This window comes from Micromys minutus (genome assembly GCF_963924665.1).
Source record: "Micromys minutus genome assembly, chromosome: 10".
Lineage (NCBI taxonomy): Eukaryota > Metazoa > Chordata > Mammalia > Rodentia > Muridae > Micromys > Micromys minutus.
In genome coordinates, this window is record NC_137979.1 from 45812012 (window position 1) to 45837608 (window position 25597).

General features: G+C 50.8%; 1 protein-coding gene across 1 annotated transcript; it reads right to left on the minus strand.

The window, feature by feature from the left end:
- Window positions 1-16221: 16221 nt before the first annotated feature.
- CCR7 (C-C motif chemokine receptor 7) lies at window positions 16222-20331 on the minus strand (the record flags this gene model as incomplete). Its single annotated transcript, XM_080924323.1, has 2 exons — window positions 20275-20331; window positions 16222-17298 (listed from the first exon to the last, which is right to left on the minus strand). The coding sequence occupies exon 2, from the start codon at window positions 17167-17169 to the stop codon at window positions 16222-16224; it is 948 nt and encodes a 315-aa protein (XP_080780449.1). The 5' UTR covers window positions 17170-17298; window positions 20275-20331.
- Between the last annotated feature and the right edge of the window lie 5266 nt (window positions 20332-25597).

The following is a 25597-nucleotide window of genomic DNA, read 5'->3' on the forward strand; positions in this document are numbered from 1 at the left end:
AGCTTCTCAAGACTTCTGGTTAGCAGTGAAGCCATATTCTGCACCAGGATCTCCTCTTGATTTAGAACACTTCTCCCAGCTGCCTTTGCCCTGACATGAGGTCCTTCAGACTTCAGGGCATTTCCGGAAGTTGGTCTAGGGGTAGCTACTGTCTTGCAGCTGCACAGACCACGTCTAGAGGCCAGAAGACTTGGGGACAGGAAGGTTCAGCTCTGTTCTCAAGATTCAATTTAACCCCCCAGAGCTCCCAAGGACTAAACCACCAACCACGGCTCCAGCAGCATATGTAATAGAAGATTGCCTTATCTAAATAAAATAACCAATAATAATAATAATAATAATAATAATAATAATAATAATAATAATAATAATAATGAACCAATTTAAGTTCACCCAAAAGGCTTGTGGTCCTGGGAAACATCAGGCTAGTGTGGAAAGAGAACCAGGGAGGCTGGGGTTCACCCCACCTCTTTGGCTGGGACCTGGGTGAGTTAGTAAGCACCTCTGGGCCTTGGTTTCCTCAGTGTGACATGGGCCAACAGTGCCATCTGTTTGTGGTAAAATGAGGTCACTGTCTTGGTCGACACACAGTTGTGTTTAATAAATCTTAGTTTCCCTCAAATTGGGATTGGCGTGGGTGGGGTAGTAGGGTGGATTAGTGATCCATGCTGAAGATAGCTCAGCTGGGACAGCGTTAGGGAGGCGACTTGGATCCTTCAGACCTGGCCCTGTACTGTCTGGGAGGAGTGATGTTCCTTCTCAGGCGTCCCTGTCCCTTCCTGTTCCTTTGATATCAGGAAGGCCACTTAAGGCCCCAGTGCCTGTGCTATTCTTCCTGTTCGAGTACCAAGTGCCACCCAATCGATCTGGCAGGAGTTAATCTGGCTCCAGAGGCTGTGGGTCCCTAGGAGAGATGGACTTGGCACAGGATAGCAAGGGAGGCTGGGAGGAGGGCCTCAAGCCCAGGCTGGCCCAGCACAAGGGCAGACATCCAGGCTACCAGCAGGTGCTCCCTGGCTAATTTGCCATCTCCCTTTCTTTCGCTGGCTTTCCTGGTACTAGAGTCTACAAGAGCTTGTAGGACAAAGCTCATTTGCCAAAGTACATGAGAAGGGGGTGTTGGGGTCCCTCTGGCCCCTCTGCTGTTCTTGGAAGGAGGCTGAACAGACTCTTGGCCTCCTGTCTCCAGACTTGGCAGGTGGCAATGGTACCAGACCCGTCTTGGTTCTAAATCTGGCCCTGTATCTCATGGGCTGGGTGATGCCGTGTGTGCTACTAATTTCTTCCAGCCTCAGTTTCTTCCAGCTTACAGGTTCCTTGGCTGTAAAACAGGAACAATGTCATCAGCATTGGGAGAATAGGTTGCCAATAGTTGCAGAGTTAACATAGGGACCAACACAAATCAGTTTCTCTTCCTCTCCTGTGCCCAGATTCATCCCTCCCTCCCTCTCCCCCTCCTTCCCTCCCTCTCCCCATCCCTTCCTCCCTCTTCCCATCCCTACTTCTCCCCATCCCTCCCTCTCTCTATCCCTCCCTTCCTCTCCCCATCCCTCCCTCTCTCTATCCCTCCCTTCCTCTCCCCATCCCTCCCCCCTCTCCCCATCCCTTCCTCTTCCCATCCCTCCCTCTCCCCATCCCTCCTTTCATCTCCCTCCCTCCTTCCTTTTCCCCCTCCCTCTCCCCCTCCCTCCTTCCCTTTTCCCCCTCTCTTTCCCCCTCCCTCCCTTCTTCTTTCCCTTTTCTCTTTTCTTCCAGTCAGAGTTCTGGCTGACTCTGACTGAAAGTCAGGTTGGCAGCTGCAGAAAGCCCCTTTCTTCATAGAACCTCTCTGGATCCCAGGCCAGGAGACCAAAGAATAGCAAGAAGTTGGCGCCCTGACTCCTGGGTGCAGAATTTTAATTTGCAGATGATGTTCACCTCTGGGCACAGGCTCTTCTGTAACCCTTTTTGGGCTTCGCTGGGACAAGCAAGTTGGCCTCGGGTGGAGGAGGAAGAGGTTGGAAACTAGCTGGCCTGGGCCTTTTCCCTTTCCTAGGACTAGTGTCTTCTATCAGAACTCAGCAGTCTGGATGGCCCAGCTCACTCTGCCAGCCAATTCAGAAAGAGCCAGAAGCTAATTCACACTCAAATGTTAATAGCAATAAATGAATCAATGGTAGTCACCCCCAGGGGTGTTGATGGCTGTTAATGACTTTCAGGTTCTGCCAGCTGCTTTCAGAACAGGCTCAATTCCCTTGAGCTACATCTGTCTTGGGCTTGGTCACTTAGCTCTCTCAGCCTCAACTTCAAATGCTGGGAGCTCAGGGCGGCTGGCTCTGGAAGAGTATAGGGCCCAAACAGGGGGCTCTAAAACCCTGAGAACCAGGGGACTCAAGCCAAGGACCAGGCCTGGGACAGGAACAGGTAACAAGCGAGGGTAGCGTGGAGGGAGTGGTAGGAGAGAGGGTACAGCATGGAGCCACGCTGACCATGGGATGAGCATGCTGCTCTCAAACCCCGGTGACATCCATGTCACCTTATCAGACCCCCCTGAACATTTCAGATGCTTTTGGCTGGTGGCTGTATCCAGTAGGTTCCAGCTTCCCTTGGGCATAGCTGGACATCTCTTTGGGCAGAACATAGCCCTTAGGAACTCAGGCCTGAGTTGAGCCCAGCACTGCATTTCAATTGTGTTGGGGTGGGAAAGACCTAGGGGTCCTGTTAAGATGCAGATTCTGGGGGCTGGTGAGATGGCTCAGTAGTTAAGAGCACTCACTGGATGCTCTTTCAGAGGACCTGAGTTTGATTCCCAGCACCCACATGGATGAACACAACTTTTTGTGATGCTAGTTCCAAGGGGGTCTGACACCCTTTCCTGGGATCATATATATCAGGCATGCAAGTGGTGCACATGTATACAAGTGTGCACACACATAAAAAATAAGATCAAGATAAAATTTTTAAAAATGCAAATTCTGATCCTACGTGTGTAGAACCTGGGGTTTGCATTGTGTTTAAGTTCCCAGATGAGGATGATGATGATGTGTGTGTGTTTGTGTGCGTGCTCGAGCACACAAAGGACCATGGGCAGAACACTTTCCTCACTGTGATCTCAGAAGTCCCCTCTGGCTCTGACACCAAATCTCTCAGCACATAGTAGGTCGGGGATGAATTCATCCACGCAGCACTGCTCCAGCATACACAGGCCAGCAGAGGAAGACAGCTACTCTTTAACAGGAGGTCAGTGATGCGCTCAGTTACCGACCATGGAGAACTTAGTGTTAGCTCATCAGTTCTCCATTGCAGAATCTGGCCCCAAGATGTTTCTGAGGCTGGAGGGAACCTGAATCTGGAAAATCTGGAGATGAAGAACATTGAGTATGTATTTCTTTCTCTCTCTCTCTCTCCCTCCCTCCCTCCCTCCCTCCCTCCCTCCCTCCCTCCCTCTCTCTCTCTCTCTCTCTCTCTCTCTCTCTCTCTCTCTCTCTCTCTCTCTGACCTTTAGGTGGTGATGAGGAATTTATTAATCCTTTTCTTGGTCCTGGTCCAGGAGTCCACCTCACTGATGGATGTGCCGGTGGGACTGTCCCTTGGCAGGGAGGCATGCTGTATCAGTGATGCCCCCAAGTGCCTCTGCTCAAATTAAGCTTTGTACCTAAGAAACTTCCCTCTGAGAGCTGGGTTCCTGTCAAGGAGAGAAAGTTTCCATTGTGTGTGCATGTGTGTGTGTGTGTGTGCGTGTGTGACCCACATGCCATGCCGGTGGATGTGTTCTTTATCTTTTCCTCTCTGCAGAAAATCAGGTCAGTGGTTTCAGGGTAGTCACTCAAGGTTCAGGAGGGAGGTGGCTTAGGGTTGCTATGGCCTGAGGGTCGAAGTCACTTAGGTTCCAGGGTCCCAGACATTTGACTGCCCGTCTAAGGAGATGATGCTGTTGCGGCTCCTCTGTGGTAGCAGGAGGCTGGGCGGGAAGCGTGGAGAGCCTTAGTGAAATGGGTGGGACTCTCCCTGTGGTAATAGCAGCAGAGAGGGCTCCACAGCCGTGCCGAGGTGAGCACGGCTGAGCACTTTCACACTTGTGTCTTTTACCTTGCCCACAACACAAAGCCCGAAAAGGTGAGGAACGAGAGGGCATGGGCGAGTATTACCATGTAAGGCTGTTGCTGATGGCAGTGGAAAGCAACTTCAAAGGCATCCCAAGTCTCAAACTCTCCCTGTGAACTCCCGAGGGTACCCCAAAATACCACCTCAGAAATGGAAGGGAAATTGGACCCACTGCGCTTGTCATGTCTCTCACCTTGACCCAGACTGACCTAAGCTAGACCCTTTTGGGTTTGGGTTTGTCACGGGTGTCGTTGTGTCCCTGGTCATCTCAGAACTGGATGAGACCCGGACCTGCCTCTTGGGTCCAAGCAAGGGGCGGGGCTGAACACTGGCTCCTGCAGCCTTCCGTTCTCTTCCTACCCTGTTCTTAAAAAGTACACCGCCTCACCCACTGTCCACCCCCATCCGCTAAGCCCTCCTGCCTCTGCTTTTGCTTCCCAAGCTGTTTCTCAGAGGCTCGGACAATGCAGGCTGCTGATCCGGACCTTCACCCCATCCGGCGGCTGAGAGCCTCCTGCAGAGCCACGCCCCTTCCCAGCCCCCAGCAAAGCCAGAAACCATCTGTTAGCTATCCAGAGCGCTGGATTGCCAGATGAGACCCTCCCACCTCTTCCTGGAAGTGAGCCCCCTGGCCCTACACCATTCGTCAACCCCGCCCCAGTCTTCCCTAAGGGAGGTTCAGGGAGGTCTATGATCTCTCTGGGTACCTCATGGGCAGTCCCTTGAAGAGGAGGCAGGGGCTTGATGCCAAGAATCTCCTTCAGGGAGGTGAGTCTAGGCATGACTTGCACAGGTCAACTCAGTGACCTGTGCTGGACATCTCCCAGGGAGCAGAGCAAAGTAGCTAACTGTGAGGCGATGAGTCTGACACTGCACAGACCTGCTGGAAATTACAGAGCGCTGGAGAGGGAAAACAAACTGGGGTTTCAGTTCCCATGGAAACAACATCTATTTGCATAGGTTCCTGCGTCAGAGCCTTGGACTCTGTGATGTGTGTGTGTGTGTGTGTGTGTGTGTGTGTGTGTGTGTGTGTGTGTGGTGGGAGGGGTGACATTGGAGAGTAAGATCATCTGTTTACTGTCTGGAACTGTTCCAGCAGAGCCTGGTGGGGGGCGGGGGGCAGGAAAAAAAGCTCCCCCTCTTCCCCGTTCTTCATCCATGATGAAGAGATCTTATACAAGACCTTTTGGCCTAGGTGGATTGTTACAGTACAGGGTTATTTTTTTCAGATTTTAAATTTATAACTTAATACGTCAAAGGTGTGGGAAGACTCCAAATTCACCACTTATATAGTTATTAAACAAAGCAATGGCATTATTTTTTTTTAATTTATTTTTAAATCTCCCATGTGCCAGACACTGGGCTCTGTGTACCAACCAGGAGTTGTTCTGTTCCTGCTAAGCGTGGTGCAGTGAGGTACCACAGTCCTTTCTTCTTGGAAGGCTCAGTCAGGTGGGGCTGGCGTTGGCGGGTGCTTTGTGGAGATCATCAAAGCACAGGAACTTGGCAACACCACCCCCATCCCCTCTGTAATCAAAGCCAGTGACTTCTGTCCTCAGGTGTCAAGGGGGCCACTTTCAGAGCAAAGACAAGCCCTGAGTTGCTGAGCGGACCGTCCAGAGGGCGGGTGATCATTCTGGCTATTGCTTGCAGAGTGTCTACCCCACTACCTTCTCCATATTATGTGTTACTAAGAGTTCTACACTCACTGCTCATCTGATAGATCTGAAGCTGCATGCTTCAAAGAATCTATTCTCAACCCAGGAAACGAACACTCAGGAAGCGCTTGTCAGGGCTACAGGGATGATACGTGATGAAACCAGGATGCAGATTGGAGGCCAAAGTGCTCTCTCTCTCTCTGCCCCTTCCTCTCTGTCAAGGGGCCACCTGGTGACCAGACCTCCCACCCTGGCCGGCCTCCAGTCAGCCTGCTGCTATTCCTCTTCTTCTCCTCAAATGGGAAGCAGCTCTCCAGGCGGGGTGGTGGGTGGGGGTGGACACAGGCCGTGTTCTATCTGATCGCTGTATCCTAGAGGTTGTGTATTTGAAAAGCCACAAGCGCCACCTCTAGTGCTCACTGGTCATTTCATTCCTTAGTGGCTCAGTTTTTTATCTCAGCAAATCAACAGGGATGCTCTGTGGAAGCCCTGAGCCACCTACACCTTCCCTATGTAAGAATTTTAATGGAATCCAGTTTCCTGAGCCTTCAAGGTGGCCTAGTGGGTAAAAGTATTCATCTAAGGTTTCTTGTTGGTAGCTACTTAGGGGGTCTTTTATCCATCTGTGTGTGACTGTGAGTTTGTGTTTGTCTGTCTGCTTGTTTGCTTGAATTGATTGGGACCAGAGTCTCAAACAGCCCAGTCCAGCCTTGAACTCACCATGTAGCAAGAATGATCTTGAACTTCTGACCCTCCGGCCGTCATCTCTCAAGTGCTGGGATTACAGTTCTTTACCCACCATGCTGAAGTTTATGCTCATGCATGCTATGTAAGCATCCTGATGATTGAGCAATATTTCCCAGCAATTTTGTCTGAATTTTCTGAGACCGGGTCTTGATCTATAGCCCAGGCTGGCCGAGAATTCTATCTTCGTCCCTCAGCCTCCTCAGTGTGCTGGGGTTACAGACGTTGTGCACCATTACTATGGGCTGAAAGGAGTTGTTTTTCTGGGTCGTTCTTTGAGCATCTGTTATCACCTAACAGGATGGAGGGGCTTCTGGGAAGGGCAGAACTGTTCTTATAGGCAGCACTGGGGGTGGGGGTAGAGGGCAGAGGCAGAAAACTTTCAAGTCCTGTTTAGCTTGTGGCTGGAGCTATGGGATCAAAAGAAACTGAGGAACGTTGAAAGGCCCTGAAGGGAGGGTGGGTCTTGAACTACATCCACCTCCCAGGCTTTCGTCTGGCTGGGAAGTGAGGGGAAAGACTAGAAATAAACACATTTTGAAGGTCTGCCGTTAATGAGGGGGTCTGGAATTTCTGAAGCAAGAATCAGATTGCAAAGCCGGGGCGAGAAGGCAGACTGTTGAATGCTGGGAGAGCCCAGGAGACGAGGCGCAACGTCTGTGCACACCACACAGCCCTGCAATGTAGACAACGAATTCTCATTCCATGGAGACAGAGACTGAGGCCAAAGTTCGGTGGTGTGTCCAAGACCACCTAGCTAGTAAGAAGAGCAGGGAGATCTTGCCCCTACCTCCTGGAAAGGGATTGGCTGTTTGTGTGAGAGAGAACTGGAGCTCTGACTTGTGTGAGTTCAAGACCCCCCAGGCTCTTACAGAACTCCGACTCAGGCCAGTTCACTAGGCGCCTCAGATGTCGCCCATCCTGCTGGTTTTGGCTAACTTTCTTCCTCTCCTCCCAACCTCTCCTCCCAAGGATTCCTCCACTCCCTAAGGTCTCCTTTTCCTTAGTCTCCGCTGCAAGGATTGATGGGTCAGCCCACAGCCCACAAGAGAGGCTAGCTGTGACAGTTAAGGGCACAGTAAAGGAGATTAAACCCTTCCTTTCCTGTCATCCATGTGCCTTTATCTGGCTAAGTCAACCCACTCATATCAGTGGATTGTGGTTGGGTTCTGTGTTTGGGCCTGCCAGTGGGTGTCTGTGTCCCTTCTGGGGGAATGGTTGTGCTGCGATGTATGCACACAGAGGAGTCCCTGCGGTACTGGTGTGTGGGGGTCTATGTGTTTGTTCCTCTCTGTGTACATTGTCTGCATTTTTGCATACCAGTATTTATGATTTAGTATTTATGAGCATTTACGAATGGATACTAGCAAGTTTGGTTCTGTAACTTGAAGGACAAAGTACAAAACACCAACGTTCAGCTCCTTGCTTAAAAATATACTGAAAACTTGGGGACTGGAGAGATGGCTCAGTGGTTAAGAGCACTGACTGCTCTTCCAGAGGTCCTGAGTTCAATTCCCAGCAACCACATGGTGGCTCACCACCATCTGTAACGGAATCTGATGTCCTCTTCTGGTGTGTCTGAAGATAGCAAGTGTACCACATACATGAAGTAAGTAATAAATTAATAATTTTTTTTAAAGTAATGATTGCTCTTTCAGAGGATCCAAGTTTGATTCCAGGCACGCGCGTGGCAGTTTATGACTATCTATAACTCCATTCCAGGGACTCTAATTTGGCCTTCATGAATATTAGAGTACACAGACATACATGTAGACAATATACATGAAATAAAATAGAATATTTAGAAGTTCTCTAAGAATCCTGAACATTTCAAAATAGAAAGAACAAGCCATTGGATACAAACGTGGTTCTTGCATTGTGTGTCACAGCAAACAAAGCTGGTCCCTCACACAAATGTCCTTTTCATGTATTTCTGTGTGTACCTGCATGGTTTATATTTGGTTGATATGTGTGATCTGTGTAGTGATGTTCTGTGATTGTTGACTGCCTACTTATGTGCACTGTGAGGCTGGTCTGCTTGCTTCTGTGCTTGTGTGTGTGTGTGGGGGGGGGGGTAAGTGCTTGAACTGAGGTGTGAAATCTGAACACTTTTCTCACAACCCCCAGGCAGCTACCAGTACCTATCCAAGGAAAGGTGGGTTTTATTTTTGGCACCTTTACTGCTGTTTCCATAATGCACTACCCCCAGGCTTAGAGGCTTTTGTTTGATTGCCTTTGTTGGAAAAAGAGTGACAAATACTTCCCCCCATCTGCTGCCACCAGTGGCCCCACCAGAAACCACAGCTGGGGGTGGAGTAGTTTCCTCAGCCCCTCACCCAGGCACTTTGCACCCCTTCCAGGCCTCAACATGCCCAGAGATGTGCCTGGGGCTCTGTGACCCCACCCAGTCAGTGCGCCTGAGGCATATCAGAACTTGAGGGGATGGATGGAAAACAGTCTAGGAACGGCCTCTGCTCTGGAGTAGCAAAGAAGGTGATTTGCCCGTCTTGCAGAGCCTGGAGGCCGGAGGAGACCTGTGTGGGGAGAAGGAGTGGCCAGCCTATTTCAGCCACACTGCCTCGATACTCCCTGAAGGTGGTACTCCTCATTATTTGAGTGTGTCTCCTCCCAGGACAGAACTCTGCATCCAGCCAGCTCGGTGTGCATCGAGCTCAAAGCCTAGTTCCTAGGTCCAGAGGATTTGATAAGAATATGCAGCTATGTGGTTAAATGATACAGCAAGGCCTTTGGAGGCCAGCCAGAACTGGCTGACATCCTTTAGTAGTTTTATTGCCTTAGGGCTTTGGCACTTTCCCCTCTCTGGGCTTTACTTTCCCATCTGTAAAATGGACCTCCGGTAGGGTTGCTGAGAGAATTCAATAAGGTAAGGTTTCAATACATAGGATAAAGAAGTAGGGAGTACAATCTTAACACAGCAGCTGGCTGTGTCACCATGAGTCAGTTACACTGGCCCTTTATAACCCTTGGCTTTCTCACTTGTGTTAAGAATTCAGTGCCAGGTAGATCCCTAGAAGGGACACTCAGCAAATGTCAGCCCATCTTCTCCCTTCCTCAAAACCTCACCTCCCTCCCCATCCCTTATGACTCCCGTTATCCCCCCTGCTCTGACGTGTTTAATACTAAGGTTCTGAAGCTCTTCCAGCTCGTGGTCTGCTCAGGGAGAGAGGCTGTGGATGGAGCAGGCCCTGGTTCTCACTGCTTCCATTCCCCAAGTCCAGAGGTTGCCAAGGGCACAGCCAACAGAGCCAGGGTGTGAGGAGCAGGGCAGGTGGTAGGCAGAGGTGAAAGCCTGAACAAGATGGCGTGCCCACCAGTCCTGTGAGAGCTGTCGTGCAGGAGGCCAAGATGGCTTCCACTTGGGTGATTCTCCACTGCCGGACACCCTCGGGGCCAGGAGAAGACACCTCTGCCTTTGGGAGAGATTGCCTGTGCTTGTCACTGGACCATCCAAGAGATGAGGAACTTGGGGGTCAACTATGTGTGGGGTGACACAATGCCACAAAAGCCTGGTCAGGGAACTTCATGGGCTCAGTGGACAGTAGACAAAATAGGGTAATAGTTATTTGCTTCTGCCTTTCTTTTTTTCCTGGGCATCCTAGAACTCACTCTGTAGACCAGGCTGGCCTCGAACTCACAGAGATCCACCTGCCTCTGGCTCCCAAGTGCTGGGATTAAAGGCATATGTCACCATGCTCGGCTGGTAATAGCCATTTTCAAAGTGCACACGGGAGGGGAGTAAACCTAAGGCCAGCAGGGAAATGTGACCAGGTCATATACAAATCAGAAGAGGGAGGAGCCTGTAGGCCATGTACTTCCTCTCAGACTACAGGGTCACAGAAGTTCTAGCTGGAGCTACTGATGACAGTACCGTCAGGGAAGTCTAGTGGGTAGGCAAGCTGGATTCCTGTAGGGATGGTGTGTTGGGAAGCTAACAGGTTGGTGTGTGTTTGTGTGTGTGTGTGTGTGTGTGTGTGTGAGAGAGAGAGAGAGAGAGAGAGAGAGAGAGAGAGAGAGAGAGAGAGAGAGAGAGAATCCTCAGGGACTCAGTCTAGGGAAACTTGATGTTTTCTCCCCGATCCCACTGCCCCCTGACAGGATTTCTCTGTGTAGTCCTGGCTGTCCTGAAACTCAGTTTTTTCGAACATCATCTGGGTTGACCTTCCACTCTGTCTTGAGATCTGATTGCCAATGTCTCCTGAGTGAGTGCTGGGATTAAAGGTGTGTGAAAGAAAAGAGATGTCCCGGGTTTCAACACCAATGTTAGGAGAAAGATGAAGAGTGTGGGGAGATATGCTCCATGGAGGTGTGGCAAGGCCTGGGGGAAAGGGGGATACTTCTGGGGGACCCATGTTGGGAATCCCTTCCCCCTGAGGGACCAGCCACATGACCGTATAGACTAGAGTTTATTCAGGGCATGGGGAGGGGAGTTAAGGGGATAGTAGTGGCAGAGAGAGAGGAGTAGAGAAGTAAAGGCCGGCCATGAGCACGTGGAGAGGAGGGGCAAGGCAGGGAGAGCAAGAGAGAACAAGAGACCAAGAGAGAGAGAGGAGGGGGCAAGCAGCCCCTTGTACAGTGTCAGGTACCTGGGGCATGCCTGGCTGTTGCCAGGTAACCATGGAGTCGGGTTTACAGAATCCCAACAGTGTGTACCACCACTAGACAAACTTGGACATTTTTTAAAAAAAGATTTATTTTATTTATATGAATACACTGTAGCTGTCTTTAGACACACCAGAAGAGGGCATCAGATCCAGTTACAGATGGTTGTGAGCCACCATGTGGTTGCTGGGATTTGAACTCAGGAGCTCTTGAAGAACAGTCAGTGCTATTAACCACTGAGCCATCTCTCTAGCCCAAACTTGGCCATTTTTAACCTTTCTCCTGAAAGAAGCAAAGAGCCATGGCATCGATCTTCTTCTGTGAGACTAGGATGCTTGAGGGAGGGTGTGGTGTTTGTGTGTGTGCACTCTCGAGTGCATGCACACGAAAGCACACGTGTGGATTCATCTGCCCACTGAATACAGTCTTCACATCTCATCTCCAATATATAGCTCTTACACACACCCACCCACGGCCCTCCCCATTCAGAATCCCCTCTTTGACCTCTGACCTTTATTCCCACTATCTCATCGGCTTGTTTCTTCCTTACTTACTCTATCTACCCTTGACTCAGAAACCGCAAGTGAATATCTGGTTCCCAATGGAGGATCATACCAAGACAGTAACTACCTAAGAGTGAGAGAGGTTCTCATCTCTAGGATGGATGTTGGCAGACTGGGGTAAGGGTGCGGGGCTGGGATTTAAGCAGATGCTCTGAGTATCAAAGAGCCTTTAGAGACCTCAGGTGCTGTAGTCCCTTCTCCACGTTCCTCAGCTGTCTCACCCGTGGGAAGGCCAGACTCTCATCTGAAAGGTGTCCTCCAGTTTGTTGTGGATTTTGTGTGCGTGGACGTAGGAACTGAAAATGTGACCTTGAACTTAGCAAGAGTTTCTCTCCTTTCCTTCGTGCGTGTGCCAGAGATAGACACTGGGGTATCTGCCTCTATTCTCCACCTTTACCTACGTACCCATCTATTCATTGTTTATTTATTGAGATGGAGTCTCTTTGTCGAACCTGAACCTTCTACTTTCACTTAGAGTTGGTTGGCTAGAGGCTCTAGAATCTCCCTTTCTTCATCTTCCTCAGCACCAAGCCTGGCCTTTGAGTGAGTGCTGATTCTGGACTCAGGGCTTCATGCACAATAAACTGTTTACCCACTGAACCATCTCTCATGCCCCCTCTCTCTCTTTAAAGAACCATCCCCCCCCCAATATTTATTTATGCTGGTGGGTGGTGTCGTATCCCTTTAATCCCATGGCTTGGGAGACAGATCTGGATCTCTGAGTTCGAGGCTAGCCTGGTCTAGAAAGTGAGTTCCAGGACAGCTAGGACCATACGGAGAAACCATATCTCGAAAAATGAAAGCAGAACAAAAGATTTATTTTTCATTTTATGTGTATGAGTGTCTTGCCTGCGTGTATATATCCCATGCATACAGTGCCAGATGAGAGCATCAGATTATCTGGGACTAGAATTGTAAACAGTTAATAGCTGCTATGTGGATCCTGGGAACTGAACCTGGGTCCTCTAGAGGAGTAGCCAGTGCTCTAACCATTGAGCCATCTCTCCAGCCCTGTTATGTTTTAAATTTCTACTTTCTCAACTATCTCCCAAAAGATATCACTTGCCTGAGCATTTCTAAGTATTTTACTTTTGTAGATGAGTTGCTTCCTTACCTCAGTCCTGGGAGGTAGGCAGTACTAATAACTCCATTGTGCTGGTTTGGAAACACCAGAGACATGAACCAGGCCATCTGGTTGTGGAGTGGGAGCTCCCGACTGTCTCACTCAACATTCTGGCTCCGTGCTAAGTGTTTACCCAAATCTCCCCTGTTTTGCAATTGAGAAATCTGAGATTCAGAGCAGTTGAGCAACAGCTGAAGGTCACACAGTTGGGGAGCAGCAGGGCTGGTTAGGATTCAGAGTGGGCCAGGCTCCATCCCCCTTCAGCACCTCTGCCAGACCCTCAGGCTCCACAGCCAGCTTAAGCAACCTCCCCTCATTGCTGTGTCTCTTCAGATGAGCCAGCTCCTTGCTCTGTCTAGAGAGCGACAGGGGTCAGCCCCTGCTTCCCGAGGTCCCCCAGCAGCTTCTTGAGCCTATAAACTTAAAGGTTCAGCACTTCCAGAAGAAAGGGCAGCTTCGTGGCCCCGGGATGTCCTAGATTTGGCCTAGGGTAACAGCCAGGGAGGATCTGAGCGAGTCAGGGCTGATGTGTGGGGGGGTAGGGGGATTGTGTGTGTGTGTGTGTGTGTATGTGTATGTGTATATATGTGTGTGTGAGTATATGTATGTGTGTGTGTGCATATGTGTGTATGTGTGTATGTGTGTGTATGTTGTGTATATGTGTGTGTATGTGTGTATATATGGGAGTGTGTGTATATGTGTATGTAGGTGTGTATGTGTGTGTGTGTGTGTGTATGTGTGTGACAAGGGACTGTTGATGGAATGAAAGAAGCTTGGAGCAATTGCAGAATGAAGGTGAGGAGAGGGACACAAATTTAGGGGGACAGGACTGTTGTACAAAGCAGATGAGAAAGACCTGGGCGGGCTTCGGGGTGTGCGTGTGTTTTCTTATATCCTGGAGATCACCCTTCAGCTCCAGATAGGCATTAGAGTGCATCAGGCCAAGCCGTAGGTGGCAGGCCAGTGCGGAGCTGATGGTTAGAACTTCGGAGACACCGCAGTTTGGGAAATTAACACTGCTGGGGGTTATGCTGTTTCTGTAAATATTCGGAGACATCCAGTTACACTAGGGAAATCTATTTGAAGCCAGGGTGGTGTGTCTGTGTGGTTGGCCCAGCTTCCCCTTCCATGATCCCTCCGCTGCATTCCCCCCCTGTAGGAACCAAGGGCTGTTTTCCCATCTTTAACACACACCCACGTGCACTCTGGCAGGTCCCCCTTGGGGACGACCATGGTCAGTGGCATCGCCTTCTTGCCAAATGCTTGTGGTCACACAGTCGCAGCTGAACCTTTTTAATACTCAGTACCAGCATCCTGAGAGCCACTGCACGCTGACTGCTCTTGGGCCAGCCTCCTGCCTGTCAGGGTGCTGATTCCAGGCCTGGAGGCTGCCTGACAAATTGTGTTAAAGTCTTTCTAGCCCCTTGCATCCTGTGGAGGAGGGTAAACGGTGTTTGTGGTTAACAAGCTCAGAGAAAGGACATTGTTACGGAGCAGGCTCCATTTTCCTTTTTCTTGGGGGGAAATTGGAGTTATGTTTTTGTGTGAATATCTCACCCCTCTCTCTTTTCCCATCCCGCACCCCACCTGCAGGCTCAGAGAGATTAGGGTGCCAAGCCTTCAGATCCTTGCCTGGGCATCATAGGTTGGACCTTGTAGGGTTTGGAGAAGTTAAGGCTATGGTTAGACACTGGGGCACAAAGACAAGGACACTTGGCCTGTGGGGACGGGGTGGGAGGGCAGAGTCTGGTTCTCCCCCTCTGCTCTCTACACTGCTATCTTTTGAATGTGTGTGTCCCTCCAATAGCCCTGTGTTTGAACTTGAACCCTGGGGTGATTGTACTGGAGGGTGGGGTGGTTGGGAGAGAACAGACTGGCCACGAAGGCTCCACCCTGGTGAACGGATTTAATGCCTTATAGATGGGCTTGGGTGAACTGGTAGGGAACTTGTCTCACTTCCAGAATGGTGAGAAACAGGTTTTTCTATTGTTCATAAGTTACGCAGACCATGGTGTTTTGTTACAGGAAACAGGAACAGACTGAGACGCACACTACAGAGGTACTTAGGGGGTCAGGCCGGTAACAGTAACTACAGTCACCAGTGGCCAGAAAGGAGGAAACAGAGTGACCCCAGCTCTCAAGCACCTCGCAGAATCCCATCCCACACCGTGGCATCCTTCTGGCCCAAGCTCCCTTACTCTACAATGCCATGACCCCTGTCTGAGTTCTTAGCGAGGGGCTTGTGAAAGTCTGAAGGGGCCTGACAGGGGTTAGTTAGGGCTGTTCCAGGCTATCCTGTTACAGCCAGCAAACACAACAGGATGCAGGTGTTCCTGGGGTCCATTGAGTTCCCAGGCCCAGGGGTTCCTGGGATAACCTGGTCTTTGCATCCTCTCCTCAGAGTGCTCTCCAGTGTGCACTGCTGCCTGCGAGGGTCTGGGTTCCATCCCACAGGCTCTGCAAGTGTATTGTGCAGGACACACATCCTGTCTTCAATCTCTTTCCACCCCTTGCAGCCTCCTGGGTTTGTGTCTCCAGAGGAGCTCAGTGACCTCATGCTTCTGGGAAAGGAAGGCTGGGGTGGAGGGGTGTGGGGCACGGGACTGTCAGGTGGGAGTTGGGGGGGATTACCAAAGAGCTCACTCGCTTGCTATTTGCCAAGGAATTTTTTCTCCCTTCTTTCAAAGTTGTTTCCTCGAGGGAAATTTATTTTTTATTTGTGTCTGCATAAAATATGTGTGCTCTTTCAAACCGAAAGCAGAACATGAGGAAAGGTTTCTGTTGCTGACAGAGAACAAAGCAGCGGCTTGCTGACCTTTGTCAGCCAGCAGGGTCACCTTCTCTTGTTTCTGCGACCTTTCTCCCTGCCTGACTACTTGTCATCACCATCAGCTGGGACTGAGTTCAGGCTGATGATGTGGCCTGGCCCTCAGAAAACATTCCCCTTCCTGGGGAGAAGGGAGGGGCGGGGAGGCACTCTGAGGGAGCTTGGAGAGAGACAGCCATCTCTTGCTGGCTTGATATCAGTGGAGATAACCTCTGTCCTTGTGTCTACGGGACATGGCTCTGTGCTAGAAGCAGGGTTCATTCGGAAGCCTCTGAAGTCTGCCAAAACCAGGCTGTTCACCAGCCCCACATCCCTCACTCCGGAAGGTGTGGTGGCCTCTCAACTTTCACTTTTGGCTGTCAGTTTGGGGACAGCTGTCCTGGTTTGGTTATTAACTTCACAGCCATGTCCCTTCTAGACTTGGTTGAGGTAGCATACATGGCTTTGGGTTAAGAGGTTTCTTAGGTCCTGATGTCAACCTGATTGGCCAGGACTGCTCTTCCCTAAGCAGCTCTTCGTTGGATGGTGAGTCCGTGAATTTGCTCCCAGTCCCCACTTGAAGGCTCCTGGGAGAAGTCCTTGTAGTCCGGGCAGGGGAGCCCCTTACGGGGAGAAGGTGGTGGTGGTCTCCGCCTCCGTGCTCATGGATGCGTGCCGTATGTGCCGGCAGGAAGACCACTGCTGGAGCCGTTCCTGGCTGAGGCAGCCCAAGTCCTTGAAGAGCTTGAAGAGGTCGCTGCGGAACTTGACGCCGATGAACGCGTACAGGAAAGGGTTGACACAACAGCGGACAGAGGCCAGGCTGTAGGTGACGTCATAGGCAATGTTGAGCTGCTTGCTGGTTTCGCAGCTGCTATTGGTGATGTTGAAATTGGCCACTGTCTGGGCGAGGACCACCCCGTTGTAGGGCAGCTGGAAGACTACGAAGACCACCACCACAGCAATGATCACCTTGATGGCCTTGTTCCGCTCAAAGTTTCGTGCCTGGAGCAGGGTGCGGATGATAACAAGGTAGCAGAAACTCATAGCCAGCATAGGTACTAGAAACCCAACAACCATCTGGGCCACTTGGATGGTGATCAGGGCCTCCACCTGGGCACTGACGAGTGAGCATCTCCACGTGTCCTCGCCGTTGTTCTTCTGCAGGTCACTGTAGAGCAGCTCAGGGATGGAGAGGAAAAAGGCCAGCATCCAGATGCCCACACAGGACAGCTTGCTGATGAGAAGCACGCGGGCGCGGTGGCGGTGGGCTGACACAGCCTGGACAATGGCCACGTAGCGGTCAATGCTGATGCACAGGAGCAGCAGCATCCCGCTGAAGAAGCTTAACTTATAGATGCCAAAGATGCCCTTACACAGGACGACGCCAAAGATCCAGGACTTGGCTTCGCTGTAGGCCCAGAAGGGAAGGACCATGAGGAAGAGGATGTCTGCCACAGCCAGGTTGAGCAGGTAGGTATCTGTCATGGTCTTGAGCCTCTTGAAATAGATGTACGTCAGCACCACCAGCCCATTACCTAGCAGGCCCACGAAGCAAATGACTGAGTACATGAGAGGCAAGAACCAGGCCTTAAAGTTCCGCACATCCTTCTTGAAGCACACCGACTCATACAGGGTGTAGTCCACGGTGGTGTTCTCGCCGATGTAGTCGTCTGTGACCTCATCTTGGCAGAAGCACACCTAAGGGAGAAGGAAGCACCTGTTGAGCTAGCAGTTCGGATCTCAAGGGCAGGACATTGCTTAGGGCTGTTGTTCTCTTGCAAACTCCCAGACCCTAGACCCTTTGGGACAATATCTCAGAAGGAGGAGCCCAGGAAACTCTAAGTTTTCCCCTTAAACCCTGAGTGAGTCTTTGATTTGAAATTTGCACCTCCTAAACATCAGCATGAGGGGCTCGAGAACTGGCTCAGGAGTTAAGAACATGTGCTGCTTTTGTAGAGAAGGCTGGTTTGGTTTCCAGCACCTGCATGGGGCCTCATGACCATCTGTAACTGGTTCCACTGGCTCTGAGGCCCAATTCTGATCTCCTCAGGCAACCAAATGCATGTGATGCACTTATATTAATGCAGGCAACACATTTATACCCATAAAATAAAACCTAAATAGGGACTGGAGGTTAATGGCTTAGAGGTTAAGAATACTGTCTTCTCTTTCAGAGGTCCTGGGTTCAATTCCCAGCAACCACATGGTGGCTCACAACCATCTGTAATGGGATCCGATGCCCTCTTTTTCTGTGTTTGAAGACAGCTACAGTGTAGTTATATATGTTAAGTAAATAAATAAATCTTAAGAAAGACCAAAAACAAAACAAAAGTAACTCTAAATAATGTTTTTGGCATGTGTATGAATTACTCAGAGAGGATCTTGTTAAAATGAATGTCCTGATGGGTAGACTGAGTCTACATTTCTACTAACCGTAGCAAAGGTCTGATTCTGTCAACTCTTAGGACATCTGATCTCAGCCTCACTGATGGTGGCTCAGAGATAGTCCAGGGCTTTGGGGTGCTGAGTCCTGAGCTGGAAAACTCACATCTTCTCTGTGTCTGGGAAATAGAGGCAGATCACGACTCCCGTGCTGGGTCTTTGTGGGGTTTGGGACCCTGATCCTGGTTTCCTTTGTGTCTACAGAGGGTTTATCTTACTCTAAAGTGGTGCTGTGATATGGGGGAGAACGTGTTTTTCTTCTGGAGCCTCTTTTAGGTCACAGGGGAGTTTTTTAGGGGGGCTACAAAATGCCTCAGCTTTCGAGGAAGAAGCCTACGTTATAGTGAAGGTTGAGGAAGGTCTGGAGCAGGAAGAGAAAGAGGATCAAAGCTTCTCAGTAGGAATAAACTTCAGTTGAGGAACAACCCCTCTGACTGTGGACCACCGATAAGAGCCATGGAGACTTTCAGGGTTCCATGGTACCCACTACCCTCAGTGTGTACACAAATGTACGGCTGGATGGCAGGGGCCTGTGGGGTAGAGCCCTCAGGCAACATGACTGCCTTCCTATGGTGGCTTGTGCCCCTGGAAAGAAGCCCCTCTCTTCCCCCCACTCTCCCTCTGTGTTCCCACCCTCTTCCCACACCTCTTTGCCTCTCTTCCGGCAGATCCCAATCAGCGGAGCTCAGCTGTTCTGGGCTTTTTTTAGCCCTTCTGCAGGGCTGCAGGGTGCGGGTGGGGGAAGGTTCAGCAGCTGCTGTGATTTTATCAATGGAGGGGGTGCCTGCTGCCTGCCTGTGTGTGATAGATGGACCACCGCAGATGGAAGGGGGTGGGGTGGTTTGAAGGCCCACTTTCCTCTGGGTAGGAGACTTCCAGCCGTTGTGAGCCTGGCAATGGGACAAGGACAGTGTTGCGTTCAGGAGCCTTTGCTTGGGGCATTGCTAACCTGAGAAGAGTCCATAGCAACCTTGTTTCCTGGTCCAGGCGTGACTGCAGCCTGGGGGCCCTGGGAGAGCTTAGCTGTGCTTGGCTCCTCATCAATGGGTCTGCGGGCCCCAGGCCTACGGGCCCCAGGCCTGCGGCCCCAGGGTCTTAAAGGGCTTCTAGACCTTTTGGGGGTCAGAACTCCCAGCTTCTATGAAGTGTGCTCCCACATCCCCCAGTCTTCTCCTCTCCCTCCTGCTCAACACCCCTTCCCCCAAGCTTGCCGCCTCTGCAGCCCACAGCCCCACCACATCCGGCCCTGTCTGAACCCCCCTTCCCCCAAGTGAAAGACAAAAACCAGCCACAGATGTCTTTACCCTTCTCTGGCCTTCCAGGAGGGGAGGGAGTGGTGATGGGGAAGGGGCCAGGCTAAGGGCTGGAGCCCAAGCTCCAGGGGGCCTCTGAGAGGGGATTGGGGAACAGTGCCCAGCTTGGGGCCTGTGTCTGGCTTGAACTCCTGGAAAGCTGCCTCTCTGGCCTCTGGACCCGAGGGAAAGTCAAATCCTGAAGTGCTTTTCCAGGCTTTCCATGACTGTTCTCCACCTTCAGAGAGACCCACCCCAAATGAGGAAACGTGACTCTAAGGGTTTCTCCTGACTCTGGCGGTTGGTGAGACACACCTACCTCCATTGCTCGGATAGAGAATGGGACATTGGAAAATGAGCTCTTTGCTCTGCAGAATTCAGATCCCCCTATGTGTTCCCATTCATCAACCTCTTCACTTGGTTCCAGGCTCCACTCCTCCCCCTCCCCCACCGGCAAGCCAGATGGCTTTTCTATTTCACAAAGGGAAACAGAATGAGATTACTTGGAGACCCTTGGGCGGAAAGGCAAGAGGAGGCAACTTTGGGTGACTGGAGAGTAACCAGAGCCTCAGACTGAGGGTCCTTTTTTCAGCTCACAGATGTGAGTACCTGTGTGCAAAACCACCTCTCAGCCCCGTGTTACACAAGTCTCTCTAAGATCTTACACACTCTGTTCCTGTCCGAGAGCTGGGGAGATATAGGTGGGGGTAGGTTACTTCTCCCTGGGCTTTCATTTAAAGGGGGACTAGGGAAGTCCAGAGAATGCCTACCCCCCCCCATGCACCCACCAGGAGGGAGGGGCCATCAGCTTAATGAATGGCAGGTGGGTTTGTTCTAGACCTCTCCTTTCCTTCAGTGATCTGTTCACGTTCCAGTGCTCCTGGCTAGGGAGGGGCTGTGGAGGAGGAAAGAGAGCTCTTGTCCTGGCAGGAAGCCTCACCTGGAAAATGACAAGGAGAGCCACCACCAGCACGTTCTTCGTGGGTTTCCCTGTAGGAGACAAAGGAGATGATGTTACCGTCTGCAAAAAAAAATGCTGTTCTTAAGGAAAGCGGGGGTGGGGCAGGAGCGCCATTGGGAACTTTCATCCCAGGCTCCGGAGGCACCTCGAGTTTGCTGAAAGAGAACATCAGAACCAGATTGTGTGTTTGAACACCTGGCCTGCTGCCCAGCATCACTGTCTTCACCTCCCTCCCTTCCTCTTCTATTCCCAGGTCTGAGAAAGAAGCAGAACACCCCACCCCCACCCCACCCCACCCCCACCCTGGCCAGTCTAGGTTGCTGCTGGTTTGCAGTACTCACTGTACCCTAATAACCCCTCCAGACTGCTGGCCCCCCACAGGGTCCTGAGTTCCCCCCTTCCCATTCCACACGACTCAGGACCCTGTGATGGTCAGGTTGTGTTCACACACGTCCAATCCTGCCTTGATGGCAGGATCAACAGGCCTGGGAACATTCTTTGATGGCTTGGGGCATGAACCACCACGTGTGAAACTTCACAGATCTTCTAAGGGAGGTGGGCTAAGAAAATGGGGACCTGCTTTTTTTTTTTTTTCCTCAACTTGTTTTCAAATCCTGGGCAGAGACCGCTGGTTAGAACAGGGACAGCTACTCATTCTGTTTGGAGCTGAGCCTTGGCCCAGCCTGGGCTGTATGTTCTCGGACAAGTAAGCAAGAGGACAACCGGTAAAGTAATTTATGTAGACATTATACGTCCCCTCTCCCCTCACCCCACATGCCCATCCCCGGAAATGGGGACCCTCGATCTGCCTTCTTTGCCACTGAGATCCCTCTCCACCCCCTGAATCCCAGTTCTTCAGATTCACTTAACAGTCAGTCCCTGTGGGAACTTGCAGTAGGACTTTACTCCCTGAATTCAGGAGGCCGGGGGGGGGGGGGGGGGGGGGCCCTCTGGAGGCCAGGAAAGCGGTACAAACCCAGAGGTTGAGTGTCCTTGGACATAGCACCACCTGCTGGAGGCTGATCTGCATGACACCCAAGGTACCCGACATGTCCAGGCTAAGGAGTCTACATCTGGTCACCCTTATTAGTACAGGCAGGAAGGGCATCAGGCCACTGGGACACGTTCCCCCCTCTACATAGTCTCTCTTGTACTACGTAAGCACGTCTTACTAAGGCATAATAACTTTGCCTTCTATTCCAATTCTGTCTCCCTCCTAAATCTCTAACTGTGAATCTAGATTCTAGCTGTAAAGACAGAGACACTTATGCCCAGCATGGGACTTATGCCAATCATCTTTTCCACGTCCCTGCCTCACCAGCTCCCTCTTCTTCTGGGGACAGACAGCCACCGTTCCCTTATTGTCATCTTGTACTAGAACATTTGGAGACAGGAGGGAAACTGTCACCACGTGGCCTCACACATCCCCCTCTAACTGAATTACCCCTGGCGCCCCCGAGCTTGAGGTCACATGTCCATACTTAACCACACTATTTTCAGGGTCTGATGCATAGCCTGCCCTCCCCTGACTCATTTCGGGGTTCAGTGTTTGAGGTTTTTTTTTTTTTTTTTCAACTAGTCAACGTCTTTCAGTTACTGTAGAGAAAACCCAATCTGACTGTCAGGGGCGGTAAGAAACCCCTGAGGAACAAGAACTGTTTCTGTTTTACTCTGGGTCCTGTCCCAGGCCATTTGTAGTCACTGTGTGTGTGTGTGTGTGTGTGTGTGTGTGTGTGTGTGTGAGGGGGGCTCACGGGCATGTGAATGGAATTGATGTCTCATTCCAGGTATGCTGGATATGAGATGGGGGTTGGGGGTGGATGAACCAGAGTTGGATGAGTCAGGGTCCTGCAGGTCCAGGACAGTTCATTTTCAAGGCAGCTCACAGGAGAATTTGGGGGAATTTGAACATGCGGTGACAGGTGACAGGGGGACCTGGTCAGTGGCAATGAGTCAGAAAGCAACCACTCTTGAGGTGCAGCAGTTGGGAATGCCAGTGTTGATTGAGGTGTTGGGTGTTTCTTGAGTTCTTGGGTTTGCAGAATTATGATAAAAGGAAAACTCCCTAGCACTCCAGCCTGACACCCCCCTCCCCCGTTCTCCCTCCCCATCGTGGGAAGCCTTCTCCTGCTCCCGTCCTAAAACTTCCATCTGCTCATTGCCCCAGTCTCTCCAGGCCGCCCAGGAAACCATGGCTGCCTACCATCTGGCCCAAGAGGCCCCTCAAGTGTTTTCCTCCCTGGACCTTCTTAGCCACTGCAGGGGACATGGGAGAAGGCGGAGGCAGAGGCAAGGATCCAGAGAGCAGATAGAAGGCAGGGATGTGAGGGCTAGCAGGATCTTGTTATAAGGGTACCAACTCCGTCACTCAATGATACCCTTGGTACTGGAGCTCTGAGTGCAGTGACCTGTCCACATGTGGGACGGGCGATGCTAACCTGGTCCTCATGGATACCCTGTAAGGCTGTGACAATCAGCCCGGTGAGGAACCGTCAGCGCAAGGTTTCCCTGAGGCCACCCAGCCTTCTGGCCATGGAAACCTCACTCCTATCCCCTCTTCCTAAGTTTCTCCCCCTGTAGAAAACATCCTGTATTCTACTGACTGTGATTCCTTCTGTTTTCTAGGAAACACAGGCCCAGAGATGTTAAGTTGTTCGCCTGGATTCACATAGCTACTAAAAAAATAGATCAGAGATGGGAAGGAGGTATCTTGCCTGGGTTCTCATGGCTGAGTCATATATTTCTGATGAGCCTCTGGGGCGGAGGGCCCTCCACAGATCAAGGTAACTCTTGTTCTCTATTATTGTCTCTGGCCACTCATTTCTGTTGCTTCCACACCTCCATCTCTTGACGTTGGTCCCTCCTCTGTCCTGATACAAGGATCGATTGTCCCCTACTCCTTCCAAAACACACCTCATCTTTCTGCCTGTCTGTTTGGAAAAAAGGCAGGGGACCTTAGCTGACTCCCATCCTTTTCAGGATGATGTACGGACTCCCTGATGCTGTCACCCAGAGCTGTAAGGACCACCCCAACCTGGCTTGCTTCTTGGGACATCCACTTTCCCTGACTCCTGTCAGCCTACACCTTTCCCCCCTATCTCGTCACTCTATCGTCTCCAGAGCTACCTGACTATGAGCCCAAGGTGTGTACACATGTGTGTGTGGGTGTATGCCCATACGGAGGCCAGAAGCTGACCTCTGTATCTCTCACTGAACCTGGAGTTTTCCAGTTCTGTGGACTGGCTGGCCAGGGAGCCCTGTTGTCCCTGCCTCTCTGAGCCTGGTATTACTTGTGCACACTGCTACACCCTGCTTTTAAACTCAGGGTTCTAAGGCTCCAAACTCAGGTTCTCACGCTTGTGTGTCACTCACGTTCCTGGCTCCCGGGTCCCTGATTTACTTTCTCGGCTTAAGGCTGGAAGGTCTGAAGGTCCTGCCACATCCTGGCCCTTCTTTATTAGGTTTGACAACTTCTACACACCCTTCAAAATACAACTTCAATGCTTGCCGGACACACGTCCACAACTTTGCTTTGTGTTTTTGGGTCTTGTCCTCACACCTTTTCGGGGAGTGCTATATCTCACGTCAGTGTGATGACATACACGTTACCTCCCCCGCCCCCCGACTTGGTATTCATAAAACTATCTATGAGCAACACAGATGACCAGAAGACAATACCACACAAAGAGTTTGGTGCAATACCACAGAGTTTTCTCCTAGCTACCCAGGGCTCCAGTCAGTGTTGTTCTCCACAGCCAGGTTTCTGGAAGGTCACAGAGACTGACCACGAATTCCCTTTCGCCACCATCTTGGCTGAGCTGTGAGACACAGTCTTTCATGGGTTTGGTTTTTTTTTCTTTTTTTTTCTTATCTCTGATTTTGAGAAGTTGTGCTGAGATCTGTGGTCCTGTTTCTTGAAAGAGCACATCAGGGTTGCTCATTCAAATCATGAAAGAGGCCGGCTTAGCCCCGGGTTTGGAGTTTTCATTTTGTATAACAGAAACCTGGTCCCTCTCACCCACCTCCTGTCTCGGCTGAGTAGTAGACAAAGAGTGAGAAACAGATTATTTGTGGCCCACCCGTCCTTCCAACGGCACTGGAGCCTGTTTTGAGCAAAAGTTCTCAAGCTGTTTTCCCCTCACACCAACATTTCAGGCTTAGCTACTGCAGTGCTTTTAAAGTTGAATAAAAAGGTAAGACTATACCTTTTTCCAGGACCAAAGGCTGCCCTGTATCAAAGCCATGAGTTTAGCATCCTCAAACCTAGTCCAGGAGAGACTCTTCAGTGTCCCAGTGCCAAGGAGGGCAGGTAGGTGTCTGTCACCTTTTAATGTTAAAGCATTTAGACCTTTAATGGGCTAACTAAGGTCAGCTGGGAGAATTTACACCATGGAAATTGGCAACTCTGTAAATTCAGAACCCTTTCCTCTATTCTGGGAGCCACCTTTTAGGATGGCGGAGAAGGTCTTTGGTGGATGGTGTATATACTCTGGGACTGTGGTGGTGGATGGTGTGTATACTCTGGGACTATGGCTGGTGGAGGTAGATACCTAGGGTGTAGACTTAAAATGAAGTTGATGGGGGGAGAAGATGGAATAGATAGATAGATATTTGAATACTAAAATGTACTTAGAGAGGCCGATTCTATCCATCCATCCATTTGTCTGTCCGTCCTTCTGTTCATCCATCCATCCCTCCCATCAACATTTTCTACTTACACCCAAAACATCTGAGAGGCAGAGGTGTAAGAACAAAATTCTGCTTCCCATGAGTTCATAGCCAGCAGAGGTGTCCCCACCATATACCTTCCACTGCATGGATTCAGATCCAGGGTGCAATGTACGCTGGGCAGGAGAGACAGAAATAAAGATGCTGCTGGCTGTTTTGTGGCTTGGGAGGGGTGTGAGGGCAGCACCAGGGAACCTTCACTTTTTAAAGTCAACCCCTTGTGGCTTTGAGGCCACAGCGCTGCTCTATTTGCTGGTGAGCGGAACCCTCTAGGAACTTGGCCCCTTGAGCCCCAGCCGGGTCTGACTCTGCAGCCGAGATTTAAGATTTGTAACTGGGATGTCTGGAGTTGCTCTAGCCACCCAGTGCCTCCTGGGACTTTCCTGTCACTTTGGTATAGTAGACACCGAGGCTCGGCTGGAAGAATAGCTTTTTTGTAGGGAGGTCTGTGTTGTGTGGGCGTTGTTTTAGGGGCTGTGCTGTGCTAGGAGGTGGGGCTACAGCATCTCTTCATAGAACGCACCCTGGGCCACTCAATTTTATGTCAGCCCCACATCTTTAACCTGCAAAGAGG